General features: G+C 35.2%; 1 protein-coding gene across 1 annotated transcript; it reads right to left on the bottom strand.

Annotated features, from left to right (window-relative positions):
* Positions 1-10,830: 10,830 nt before the first annotated feature.
* LOC131035032 (pectinesterase) lies at positions 10,831-14,115 on the bottom strand. The gene is made up of 2 exons (XM_057966671.2): positions 13,013-14,115; positions 10,831-11,824 (listed from the first exon to the last, which is right to left on the bottom strand). The coding sequence occupies exons 1-2, from the start codon at positions 13,998-14,000 to the stop codon at positions 11,127-11,129; spliced, it is 1,686 nt and encodes a 561-aa protein (XP_057822654.2). The 5' UTR covers positions 14,001-14,115; the 3' UTR covers positions 10,831-11,126.
* Between the last annotated feature and the right edge of the window lie 743 nt (positions 14,116-14,858).

The raw sequence follows: 14,858 nt of genomic DNA, 5'->3' as shown, positions 1-14,858 counted from the left end.
CAAGGTTGTGTTGCAAGTAACTAAAATGATTGATTTTATGGAGAGAATGCAAGAGAAACGACAAAAAATTACAAGGATTTTCAAAAAGGGATGGAATAAGGGCACCTTGACCATTGGTAGTAGGAAGGTCAAGGTGAATGAGACCATGATTGTTGAGGCTACGGGTCTACAGATGGATGGTATTAAGTTCTATAGGGATGGGAAGTTGTCTAATGCTGCAGTGAAGAAATTCTATTAGGATGAGGAGGAGAAAGCTAGTTTGGTGAAGGGAAGTCATACCTACTACTCCCCAAAGGTAATTAAGTTGATATGGCGATGGGTTTTGTTTGATATTATGGAATTTATCACTTTAGATGGGATATTTACTAGAGTTTACAACTATCATTTTGTTATTCTCAACCATTTCTGGTATAAAGAGAAAATTTTCATCCCATATTATTTGTTATGTACCCTTAATGTTGGGATAAAGGACGCTATCTCCAACCCCAAAACCAATCTTTCTATGCATGAGGGTCTGATGGTGATTTTGTAAAATCACATCAAGAATACCATTGTTTATCTTAACATTGCAGAGGTTTTTGAGTCGAATGAGTAATTGGAAGGCTAGATGATGATGATGATGATGATGATGATGATGATGATGATGATGATGATGATGATGATGATGATGATGATGATGGTGAAGGTTACAATATTGAAGTTGATGTTGAGGATGACCCCCATATCGCAAGGTCAAGCAAGCAGAGAAGAAAAATAGGGCAAGAGGATCAAATTAAAGGGTCAGCTAGAAGGAAGTAGAAGGGGGAGGATGATGAAAGATGGTATGAGGAGGAAGACAAGACTAATGATGATATGGAGACTGACAGCGAGGAGGTCCAAATCCTCTCTAGCTAGAAGCATACAAGGAAAACTCTGAGAAATGAGGATGTGGGAGATAAGAACCATTCACCCTTCTCGACTGGTTCTAAGGATAAGGTCCTGGTTGGGGAGGACGCCTCCATGATGGAAGCTATGAGTGCATATTTGATGGAGGTGGGTCTGGAGGTAAATTTGGATCCTGCGGGAGACAAGGCCTAGGATGGCTCCCATCTAGATATCGACATCTTTTTATAAAATGGTATGGATAGCTTCAACAAGGTTTTCCACTGGATTTAGAAGGAAATAACAAGCATAAAAGGCAAGCAAACCCAGGAAGCCACCAAAATTGAGACTTTAGAAGCTATTGGCACTGGTATATTTATCTCCCTCCCTGATTGTTTAAGTGAAATTACCAAAGCAATCAGTAATGCTGAGGATATCATTAATGCATAACGTAATAGCTTCCAAATCTTAGAGAACAAAGTTGGGGCTACTAAAAAAAGGATGGAAGGGGTTGAGAATACGCTCAAGAAGGTTTGGGAGAAGAGCCATAAGATCTTAAAGGCCGCATCTGCAAGAATGAAGGTTCTTATCAGCAAGCTTGATAGCGATTAAGGGGAAAAGGCCTCTGGGACATCACTGAGGTGAACGAAGACACCCCTGAAAATAAGGAGATCTGTCATGGTAGAAGAACTCGCGCGAGCACCAGAAAAAACAAAAGCCAAAGCAAGGAGATTGAGGAAATTAAGTAGACTGCTAAGAACATGGAGAAACTGGAGCTGGAAGCTGCCGAGCTACTTAAGAACTTTACCTAGCCTTGGCTATTTCTCTGTCAGTCCTTTTTGTTGTTTTTTTGTTGATAGCCTTTTGTCTGCTGGTTAGTTGTCTTGCCTTTATTTGTTGTCTCTTGCTTTTTTTAGTGTGTTAATGGCTATGTTTTGATCTTATGCTGTAATGGGTTTCAAGGGCCCATCAAAACCCATTTTCCCTTAATAAAATTTTTTATTTCACTTGAAGGTTATTTATTGGTGTGGATCAGGAGAACTTGGGATGGTCAAAACATAGGGGCGCCACTGGCTAGGCAATATCATATCACATGGGTTCATATTAGGGGGTTTAATATTCTAAAAATAAGGGTACAATATATTGCTTATCGGTGAAAATAGAGGGGTTTTTAATTTGGGCTATAAAAAAATGCAATATTTGGTGAAAATAAGGGCTTTTAATTCAGGTTATGTATTGGGTGGGGGTGGATAAAAAGAATTCTAGGGAAATATTTTTTTGAAAATAGGGGGATTTTTTAGTATGCCATGAATGCACATGATATAACCCAGGTTCACTAAGTGAAGTCCTCGTGGTTCAGAACAATCAAACCAAAGCATGCAAGATCTAATTAAGACAATCATGAAAACAATTAATCAATCACACTGATATATCCTATGTAACCTGGAAATATACTTCAAAAGTGAACCTGCAAGATTGATTAATTTTCACAAATAACAAGAGAATCCTACAGAATACTTGAAAAGTTACCAAAGAAACAAATAAAGGATTTAAAACTTAGAACATTATACCTTCACTTACTGTACCATTGTGTCCTATCACCATTTGAACTTGGTTGCATATATTTTCTCTTAGACTGCACTGTAGTTGCTTCTAAGATGACAATTTGATGAATGGACTGATAACTAGATGTTTGATAGAAGCTAAATGAGTGTGCAAAACCATATGAAAATAATTAAGCTAAAATTCCAAAGGCACACTGTAAATTGCTAAAATGCTTGATTACTCTAAACTCATGTGAATGTAAGATAAATCCTCGATGACTATTAGATTCAAAATGCTCAAGAAATGCCTTTTTTTAATAGATTTTTATGAGCAAAAATCTCATGTGGCACAAATCAATGGTTGAGATTAAATCTTTCAAGATTGATGGCTATGGAGAGATTGGTTGGAATGTGAGAGAAAAAGGTGGAAGGAGAGGCCAAGTGTTAGAAGGCTCACCTTGACTGGAGTTGAAGACTTGAGAGAATATAGGATGTTTGGAGAAGACTCACGGATGTTGAGACAACTGGACTCTACTTCCTCCAAAGATGTAGGAGTGATGGAGAGAATATAGGAAAGTTGAAAATGTGTGTACGTACACATTATTTCATTTAGGAGATGCAAGTTGAAGATAAGTATGGCTATTTAATAATTGAAGATTAATAATTTGTTTAGTCACAAAATTGTGAGTTGGCAAGATTGAGTGATGTGGAGATGAAGTGAGGTGGAAAAGAAGATTAAATAATTGTAGAATTATTTAATTAATGGAGACTTTAGAAGAATGCATAGTGCATGATTAAATATTAAATATTCAATAAGATTGAATTAAAAGAATGATTAAATGAACTAAATTAATTAAACTTCTCAATTTAATTATTTAATAGAAGAATAAGCATTAAAATGAATTAAATAATTAAAAATTTTAATTTAATTATTAAATAGAGAAATTAACATTAAATAAATAATAAGTATTTATTTAATTATTCATAGCCAAATTTGAGTGTATACATATCCCAATCTAACCAACAAAATAACTACAATGAATCCTAAATTAAGATGCAAACTGTTTGTCTGTCCTTCTTCAGTTTAACTTCGTTGTTCTTCCTTTCATCTCCAAGTTCAATCTGTTGCTCTCATCATGCAGATGCAAATACAAAGTGAAATCAAGGATAAGATAGACGATATTTACTAGGAACGTGAATGAATGACAAAATGATGATGCTAATTACTATCTTATTGACTAGATTAAAAATGCATGAAAGTTAAATTGCTAATTGGATAGAATAACAATGCTAAAACTAGATGAATTAATTGAAACATAAGTCCCAATTTATAGGAAACTCGGGACTCTACAGATTGACAAGATCGAAAAGATTTTTGGTTAGATAGATGGACCTGATTGAGTGAACAACGAAGCTCCCATTCGAGGAAGGATCAAGATGACAAGGAAAAATAAAAGAAAAAGCAAAAAACAGATTTTCAAGGATGTATACTCATTTTTTAAATTAAAATTAAGATAAATGAGATATTTTCAAAAAGATGGATTTTTTGAAAATCAAAGATGATATTAGTTTCTCATTTTTGAAAATTAGGAAGATTTGGGGAAGATCGCATAAAACAAATAAAATATTTGTTTCCATTTTGAAAATTAGGAGACAAATAATTAAATAAATATATTCATTTAAATATGATGACATAATTATCTAATTAAATAATTTAAATAAACTATTCAATTATGGGAGATAGAAATTGAACATTTAATTAAATAATAAAAGTTATTTAATTAAAGTGTGACTTCAAAATTAATTAAATAATATAAATTATTTAATTAATATTAAAAATGAGATGGTTAATGATGAATGATTAAGTGCTTAGGAAGAATAATTAATAATTATTGCTTTAATTAATTAAATAATTAATTAAAACTAAAATGGAAAATTAGTCAAACTAATGTTCAGAGACCTTAATTAGGTCAAATTAAGTCATTTTTGGTCCAACTAGGTGAAATTGGGAATAATTGGAAAGGTTTGAATGAAAAATGAAAAGAATTGAGCGAAAATGGGAAAATTAGGTCAAACCGGCTAAAACTAAGTAAACATGGGTAAATCGGGTCAAAGTGGCTCAACAAACGAAAAAGGGACGAATGTAAAGCCATGGGGTATGAGAAGAGGTCAAAATGATGTCATAAATTGGAATTGGGAGAAAATGATGCCAACGGGATAGAAAATGGGCAGTAGGAAGCAATAGGACTAAAAAAGGAAGTAAAATGACCTAATTGAGGCAAGGTTTGGGACAAACTCGACATCATCTAATGAAGAAGGGAATGAAATGACACCAAGGAGATGAAGTTGAGGACAAAATGAAATCCTAGACTCTAAATGGAGAGAAAATAATACGGTCTAGACAGAAAATTGGAAAGGTGAAGCAACAAGGTCAAAATGGGAGCAAAATGACCTATCGGGACAAATTTAGGCAAATTAACTATGTAGAATCGAAAAGGGAATGAACTGACATAAAGGGGATGAATCTGAGCACAAACTGATATCATAATCTCAAAACTGGGAGAGAATGATATCATTGGGATGGAAAATGGGAAAGGCAAAGTGAGACAGGTTTTGTGCATAATAAAGACTATATGCACGATTAGGTTAAAAATGAAGAATGTAGGTGTTTACCAATTTTTAGTGTCTACAACTAGCACACTCAAAGAAAAGAGTGTTCATTTTCCCCTTTATGAGATCAATTGTAGAACATACCACCATTCATTTTCATTTGGCAAATTGACACTGCTATTGACATAAACCCTATCCATTGCACATTTTGCAATAAAACCACACAACCCTCCTCTACCATCACAGTATAATATGTACCTACATATGCAAGAAGGCAATATTGATTGTTCTCTACAAGGAGATATTCTTAAACCAAATTTCCCCGAAATCATAGAAATAACATATGAACAATACTAACAAAACATTTCACCAATAATATTTATGTTGTGCAAATTGTAAATCTATGGCGCGTACACATTAGTTGTGAACATCACAATTGTTCACATTGTCAGACCATAAGTACTTTGTAATACAAAACCTTTAATCTATTATTTTGCATAGCACTTTTAGGAATGTTAACTACATTTTTGTCTATGTAAACAACATATGTTTTTATTCTTCACCTTTCAAACTCATGATGTCAACTTTGTTATGCAAAACTTCAAATTGATACTCAATTCAGTTTGAATAGTCAAAACCCAATATTTACAATGGAATGAAATATATGTTACAATTTTCTTGCCTATTATCTCAAAAGTTGGCACATTTGCATTGTAACTTTATCCTCTCTTTGCATTATATTTCATTGGTTATACAGTTTCTTCATTTCTGTTGAGTTTATTTCATTATAGTTTCATCTTGAACTACACTACATTTGTTCGTGGCATGAAAACTTTGTCTGTAGTCTACGTTTTTTTTATTTGTAGTCTACCTTTTTTTCATGGCATGAAAACTTTGTCTGTAGTCTACCTTAAACCATCTACAATTATTACATACTTAATGAGTTTGTTTCACGATAGTTTTAGCTTCAACTATACCAAATTTGTCTAAGCCCAAAGCTTTATGTGTAATATAGACTAAATAACTTAAATTCATTACTTGATTTGTAAATATAATTTTTTTATTAAATGTCTCATCATTGATGAGGAGGTATTAGACTAAAAGGATAACCTTGAACCAATCAACCTCTAAGGTTCACAACTAAACCAAAACTCTACTACCAAAGGGTCCTACACAACACCTAGTCAATCTACAGTTCTATGTCACTTAAAAATACCTTAGGAGACTCAATGGCTCCAATATGTCCCCTTCCAAATAACAAAACACTCACAAGTCTTGAGTGACTACACACACCTTTGCTTACATGAGTGGGCTACTACTAGGATTTAGGGGTTTGAAGGGTCCACTTGACCAATTCAACACACCAACCCTTGGAGGGGTGTTCTTACAACATCTTGACACAAATGAAATAGGATTACATGGTCTATACTCTCCGTACCATCAATATTGTCTCCCTTGCTCATAGACAGACCTAATTGCAATTAGGCCTCCTTTTGGGGTAATCGGGTAATAACTTTTGATTCCCAAAGGATCTAGACAAACAAATGGTATTTCCTAACACCCTTTTGGGAGTTATCAATAATATCTCACTTTTAGGTTCCAAGCCAATTTGCAGATATCCCAACCTATACTACACCTACTGACCTGATAGGACTATTAGGCCTTCTTGACTGGACCCTTTCTGAAATCTTGTATGATCTTCCTACTTGATGACTTTCCATAACCATGGAATGTTATATCAACCTCCAAAACACTCTTCTACAACATTCAAACCACTTCCCTATGCTCTACAACTCAATTCACATGCACTGTCCTCATTCAACCGGTCTGTCACATGATGATGCCAAACCTATGGATTCTTCATCAAACACACCAAAATGTTGGAGCAAACTTTGGGCACTATATTGTGACCTATCATACAGAGGCCTATCATATTCCATAGTTTCAAGATTCTAGACTGAGAATTGATGGGCCAAAGTCCATTACATTAGTCAAAACCTAGGGTTTTAAGGGTTTCAAACCACCCGGTAAAGTATTGCTTTCTAAACAAAACAAAGATCACTTCAAAAATTCAAACAAATTGCAAAAGAAAGGTAAGTCACTATAGTTTTAGGATCTATATCATAATCATGCTTTCCAATCTACCTTCAATGCAGAATAAACAAAAAATCAAGCGGTTCTTAGAATTTCCTATTATGCTCCAACTAACAACAACCTTACATATTTCAGTCTTTGGGACCTTTATAAGTTTTTCCCCAATGACCACAACCATCTCCAACTGATTTTCAAGTGAACTAACCATTGGAGTACAAAACCAACCAAAGTTGCAAAATTGTCATGACAAAAAATGGACAACTTTTGCAACTTGTGACCAACTTAGACTCCGGACTACCTTAGGACCCTAAAGTCATCACATATGATTTGATTTCATCAAAAATGACTCAAACAACCCTTTGGTCACTTGGTCTCACAATTTAGACCATTGTGGCCCTTATTGACCCACATTGTTCTACAAGACCCTAAGTGACAATTTCACCCACACTTGGACAAAACTTGTCACACTCCTATTACACTAATTACATCAATGACCCATGGGGTCTCATTACATTCATCCTAGACTAGTTGACAACCAACATGACCTTGATCCATGCCTTCATAGGTGGTGCTCCTGCACCATCATGCACTTGATTAGAGTCTTTTGTCTTATGCACAGATTTAGCCAGCAAAGCCATTCATTAAGTGCACCAATTCTCATTAAATATCAAGTGACCCATTTTAGTGCAGATTGCTAATTTGTTAACTCTATTTCCTATTTTACAGCATAGAGTTTGAGATGTCAAATCCTTTCATTCTTAAGATCGAATTACTAAAGATTTAAGTATATTTCCATTCCAATTCTTTATGGTTTGATTGATCTCAACACCCTATTCCACAGCTCCCATTCTTCATACAGGGAATGCAAACTGCATTTACACCTACCAATTGCATTTACTATTTGAAGCCCTTTTTAACAAATCCAATTTGGGTCTCTCCTACAATCATTGCATTCCTTCGCACAACATTTAATGATGTTCTTGTATCCTTAATGCTTTGCTGAATTTCCATAGCCTATTCCAATGCTCCCATTTTGGTACAAGCTCAAAGTACGCTAGCAAATGCGACTTAACATGCTTGCAGACGTGCTTCTTGCAATTAACGACCTAGTGTCAGTACTCTATGAAGTTACTCATGTGCTTTGTAACCTGCAATTATTACATGTATTTGTTTTTGTGTGTTGAGAAGAGGAACATAAGAATATTTGTAACAATAAAACAAGACAATCCACTAGCAGACAAACACAGTCCTCACAATCTTTGACCTTCTTTTAAGATGTCTTTAGTCTGCCATGAAGAATATTGCTATTGTGACGGAAAAGCAGGTGGATCAGTTTGAATTTTGGCATTTTCTGAAAACATTTTGATGCACTGGCTTCATTGTGCCACCAAAGTGTTAAAACTATTTGCTAACTAAACGAATTTAGGGACTGTAGGTTTCTTTTTTGGGGTTTAATGTCAGGTTGCCATCAAATGATGGTGCTACAGGTGGGAGAGTAGTAAATGGAGCAGAGGACATTTTTAGTGCGCACATCTTTTTACACGTGATTGGTGCTGACTGCACAGCCCGTGAAATTGGTTGTGACATTATATTCCTTGCTATCTCAGGCTGCTGCCATTAAAGCAATAATGCAGTCATCATGCCTGTCGTTGATGTTGATAAATGTATTCATCGATTGTAATGAAGGTTAGATTAAGAAGTAAACTGAACAGCATATCAATTTTTTTTTTAATGTTGTAGAATATCCGTAATAAATGCAATCAATATGGAAGGGAAGTGTGCAAGTGAATCTTCAAATCTGCATGCCAAATTGCTTCCTCCACTTTGCTCTACCAACTACATAGATTCTTCACCAATGGTGCCAAACTGACAAAATAGAGAGGATGTACGAGAATGCAAATTGAAGTGTGTAAATGAATGGCAGCATCAAGAAACTTCATGAGATGATGTATATTTGTTTATTCATTGCCACATGAGTGGAAAGAGATAGACCCACCACGGAACCGACACTACTCATGGTACCAAACAAATGGTGCGATAGATGCAGAACCTCCTCAATTGTTCGTATTATTGTCAGTATTGATGGGCTGGATAAGCAGGCACCCTTTGGTTATCATGGACTAACCATCCATTTGTTGGCCATTTGATTCAAATTCATCAAATGGTCGAGTATAATTGAATTGGAATCAAGTATAATAAATATGAAAATATAATAAATGAATTAGAGGATTGCAGTCAAAGAGAAAAATAAAAAAGTTTGTATATATGAAAAGATTGAAATCATGATGAAAAATAAATATAAATTTAAAAAGAAAATTAAAAATTAAAAATTAAACAACTAAATTATTGTTCAAAAAGTAATTCATTTATAAAAATAAGAACCCAAATTAAAGAAAGTGGTAAAGCTCTATAGTTGTTATCGATTCTCAGGAGTTTTTGATTTCATGATTGGATCAAAGATCAATTAATTAAAACAATGTAGAACAGACTTATACTTTCTCAATCAATTAAAACAATGTAGAACAGACTTATACTTTCTCTAGAGAAGGTCAAAGTGATTGCCACTCTTTCTTGGTTGGGATCTCCTTTTTATTGAATCTTGTCTAGCTAAATGGTATCTTTATAGAAGATATTTTGTAAGTTCTCAATTATGACTTTGGCTTAAACTCCTAGTTGGTCCAATAACCTAAGACCTTCTACTTCTTCGATGTTCGACCAATCCTACAAGAATCATCAATTTTCTTTTGTATGAAAAATACTTTGAACTCTTCTTCTTTGTACACTTTGTCATTTTGAGAAAATGGTGATAACATTCACTATTGGACTGGTCATATCCCATTTGTCCTCCTCCCTTTCATGATTTGACTTAAGATTGCCAAGTATGATTTGAATATATAATATATTCTAAATATAAGAGGTAGTTGTTAACAAAATTTAATTAGAATAACTTGAATTCTGATAATACATAATTATAAGAATAAATATTAAAAATATAATATAAAGTATTGTGATGTGGAGAGAGAAATATTAAGTTTCTATTAGCTAATGTTTATTGAGAATATTGTGATTATTATACCTTAAACATATTCAAAGAAAAGAGTCTAAATCATATGATACAATTAGTAGGGGAAATGACCAATTAAGTTTCCTCTCTAATTTTGCACACCCTAAATTCCTAAATAGTACATCATATTTCAACTTATAGATATTTATGATGAATGTGAGAGGAGTCATTATATGTACAAAGGTAAAACAAATAATCATTTGGAAGTGATGTCTCGTATCTCTTTATAGATTCCTAATAATCATGTGCTACAATGACCAAAAAAATGCTCACAATTGATCCAATCCATATTCCTTTAATAAATATATTTACCAATACTTATGCACAAATACCCAAACAATCCCACACTTTGATTACCAATAAAGTTGTATAATTCCTTTTATTAAATATTAAAATTTTAACTATTGGATATACAAATAAATGACTATTGATACAAATGAAACTTTTAATTATCATATAGTAATTATTTTTAAAGATGATTATTAAGCAGTTAGATGTAGAAGTAATTGTTATTGCTACATACAGAAATTGGTCAATTTACCCACGCTATATAGAACTGCACCATTCAAAAAAGTTGCAGTGCCAAGCTAATAGACCAGCATATCCATCCATCCACTAACAACTATAAGATATGGCAACTGGAAATGCATTTCTAAATCTGACAAAGGATACAACCAATTTTTTATTTCCATAATGCACACTAGAGGTCCCACAAGATCAAACAACATATTTTGGAGGCCCAACATGCCACTGAAGAATACAGGTACTAATTCTTATTTATTTATTTACCTTTCCCACTGTAGAACCAGCCAAAACAGAGCAGAAAAGTTAGATTTCTCCACGATCTAGCAAAGAGATACAACTAATTTGTGCATTAGATCGAGAGGTACCCCGGTTATCTTAGTTTAAAACAGTACAAAGATAAGAGATAAAATTCAAGGTAAGCTTTTGTTTCAACTTGTCAATCCGTCGATGAAATCAACGCCATATGCCTGCAGCCATTCGTTGCCTTGTATAAGTTCATCTACTGTAAACTTAGTGGCCTCCGCAGAGCTTTGGATAACATGAAACCCAGCCCATTTCACTCGGTTCCCCGTTGCAGATCCAGCTCCAGTATTCTTGTACTCCCCATAGTACAAGGTTTTCAATGCAAAATCCCCAGACCACTCAAGCCAACCAGCAGGATTAATAACGTCACTCAAAGAAGATTGCATGTATACAGTTCTTGAGTATTCCTTCCATGGCCTTCCCAGGTATGTTGGGAATGACCTCTGTACAGGAGCAAGGTCCGAATCTGCCCTGATGATGCAGTTGTGAATGGAGATCCCTGTATTTTGGTTGGGATCGGTCCTCCCTTGTGCCGTTATTGCATTCTTTTGGTTTTGCCCTGGTTTTCTTGGCAGAACAGTGCAGCTCTGGAGTACAACTGCAGAGTTGCCGAATATGAAGTCCACAGTGCCTAAAATCGTGCATTCCCTGTAAAATTGACGAAGTGAATGTGTGTAGAGCGTGTCTTGGTATGCTTGGATCTTGCAACGGTAGAAGACTGATTGGTCGGATCCAACTCGAAGAGCTACTGCTTGATGCTTGTCTGGACCGGCAGTGTTGACGAAGGCTATATCTTGGGCCATGAATCCCTTTCCCACCACAGCTGCATTTCACAAAACACAATTCAACTGAGTTGCTTTACTGAAACAAAATAATGATGCAGATAATGATGGAGATAGTAGAGATTCAAACACTCTGTATACGATAAATGATTTGCAGGAAAACACACCTAAATAAGGGTTAATATCTATTCGCATGTACAATTTATAAAATACATTAAAGCATTCAATAGTTGAGATTTAAACTAATTTGTTTTTAAAGGGTTTTATATAAATTCATTGACATGTAATTATTTGATATGGAGTATGATCCCAGTCTCATTTCTTATAATGTTGAAGTCTTGCACTCAACAATACTTGATTTCTGGTGGAATCATTAAGAACCATTCAACTTCACCAGTATACCAAGGATCAATTGACAACTACTTCATTTGAATAGATTTATTAAAGACTACAATAGATATGAGAATATTGAAAAATATTAAATAAATTAAACACATATTTAATGTGAATGTTGAAATCCCTATCTATCTATAGATTAGATTTAATGTAAGATTGTGTATATGATACTTATGTAGAGTTTATATTGTTGGGAATAAGTCACATCTGCATTAAAGATGGATCAATAGTTTAGTGATAGAGCACTCCAACAGTAAATGGAAGATCCTATATTCAAATCTTACTTGGTCCATGAAAAACTCAATATGATATCACAGTTAGACTAGACTAAGAGCTAAGAACCTCAAATATTTTATAGAATGACTTAAGAGGAGATGCTGAAAATAAACCACATCCAAACCAAAGAAGACATAAGTAGAGCATTCCCATAGAAAATAGAAGATTAGATCCAAATTCGTAAAAAAATTAACATATATATAAATTAGATAACCTAAAATCTCCCATTTGCTGTGGGGTATTCTACCATTGAAATAAAGGCTCATTTGATTAACAATGAATCTTCTCCTAGAATCTATTTGTTTTTAGATGCATATTCCTCACCCACTCCCTAGGAATTAAATACACATATTGCATTTATAAATTATTCAAATAAGAGGAAACAGATTCAGATGAAGTGTATGAGTCGGGTAGGTTCTATGCACCAATTTTAGAGATAAAAACATTGACATGTGAGCTGACTGGCTCAAAATGCACAAATGCCAATATCACAATAAATGAAGTCATCCTTAAACAAAGCAGCAATACCAGATCTGTGTTTAGTATTCCGTGCTTACCGAACGTGGCAGACTTGAAAGTGGTGGAACCATCTATGACGTTTTTGCTCGCAGTCACAATTGTACTATCCATGCCTTCACCTATTAGCAGTATGTTCGTCTTTGTCTTCCCTACTTCAACATTCTCCTTATAAGTGCCCTTTTTCACCTTGATCACGTACCTCTTGTTGCTTTTCGCTGGAGCTGCGTTAATGGCTTCCGTGATTGTTTTGAACTTACCAGATCCATCAGCAGCCACCACCACATCCGCATTTACCTCATTTGCAGAGGCTTGCAATATTCTCCGATCTGCTACAGAAACCCACCACGGAAATTCCTCCTTGAAGGGCTCAGAAGGAAGAGCAAGTTTGTCCACCCAATTGGATTCAGAGTTCACCAATATGGCAAGACAATTACTGGCGAATACTTTCACTCTTTCCACACTCTTCAGCAGCCCAGCCTCTGATTTCCCATCAGACTTCTCCAGAACTCCATCATGGCACGTTTCCATGTTAGTGATGGCCGCACTGAGCAAAGTCTTTACTTCGCTATGCTCCCTTGCCCCAATTTCATCCCTTTTTAATACGCAAAGAGAGCTACTAAGCTGGTCTTTGGTAATGTCAATGAGCCCCACACAATCCCCAACAGCAATTTTTACATTGCGGTTATTGGTTTGATTGAAGAAAGCAGAAGCGTGGACAAAAGCCCTGTTTGCTTCTTTCATGGCCACCATGACTGCAATGTGACGCACCTCATTCTTAGCCTTAGAGGAGCTTGTTAAATATGGAGACAGACTGGCCATGCAGCTTTCCGGGTAAAGAGTACTGCTACACACACTCTCTACCTCAGCAGCATCTACCAATTCTTGGGCTTCTACATTCCCTTCTCTACTTGTGCTGACTGCATTAATTCCAATGGGTGCACACATTATCATCACCACCAGTGCGATTGCAGCCCCCGAGCTTTGAATTAGCGAACCCATATTCTGCATGCTGAAGCAGCTCTCCATAATCCCTTATAAGCAATCTCTCTTGAGGAGAAACCCTAACTTATATCTGGATTCTACTGATACTCGTATGCAAGTCGAGAAAAGCAGATATGTATGATTGATGGGTTAGTGATAAACATAGACAAATATATATAATGACGGGAGATATCTTCTTTCCGGTGCTTATCTTGCTACTTAGGTACTAATCTTGTCAGCTAATATTTAATATGGTGTACTGAGCACATTACTCTCGGTATATCAATTTGTTTAGCATATAAGCTGGCAGTAGATAGTCAAATAGTGTTCAAGACTATGTGCGGTATGATCTCATCTCCTCAGTGGGTTCCATTACTACTGCAGATTTCAAGTCTTCTAAGGTTATTTTCTCAATTCTCTGGTCCACTACCTAACATGTGATGATTATTTGCAGAATATATAAATATGATAATCTGCTTGATGTAAAGTTAGACGCGGAAAGTAGAATGCCATAGCCGATAAAAAGATTCCCACTCAAGAAACTTCCACCCCCTTTATGCATAGGGGAAGGGTATCCGTAGTGGATATAGCTAACTTCGCGTATATAGAACTCTCAAATCATATATCGGATTTCAATTTTTTTGGGGTTGTCTTTGTATACGACTTAGCTGCTTATAACTAAAGATCCAGCTTTTGGGTAGTGACGTTGCACGCTGTGGAAATCGTTGTGTCGAAAGATCAAAAAGTGGTCATTTCAAAGTGTCTACCCATACATGAACTCCTTTGCACCAAAAGTAGATAACTCAAAATTTGTAGTAGTAGTGGACAAATGCCTTAGTAGTAGATCACATTTTTTGACAATTTTTTTACTATAATTAGCCCATTTGTGCACCACTACTGGCC

This window comes from Cryptomeria japonica, chromosome 2 (genome assembly GCF_030272615.1).
Source record: "Cryptomeria japonica chromosome 2, Sugi_1.0, whole genome shotgun sequence".
Taxonomy (NCBI): Eukaryota; Viridiplantae; Streptophyta; class Pinopsida; order Cupressales; family Cupressaceae; genus Cryptomeria; species Cryptomeria japonica.
This window is presented reverse-complemented; position numbering and strand designations above follow the sequence as displayed.

Coding starts and splice junctions, on each gene's coding strand:
- LOC131035032 (XM_057966671.2), bottom strand. CDS start 14,000: ATGGAGAGCTGCTTCAGCATGCAGAATATGGGTTCGCTAATTCAAAGC. Junction 11,825..13,012: donor TTTCAAGTCTGCCACGTTCG/GTAAGCACGGAA, acceptor TGTGAAATGCAG/CTGTGGTGGGAAAGGGATTC.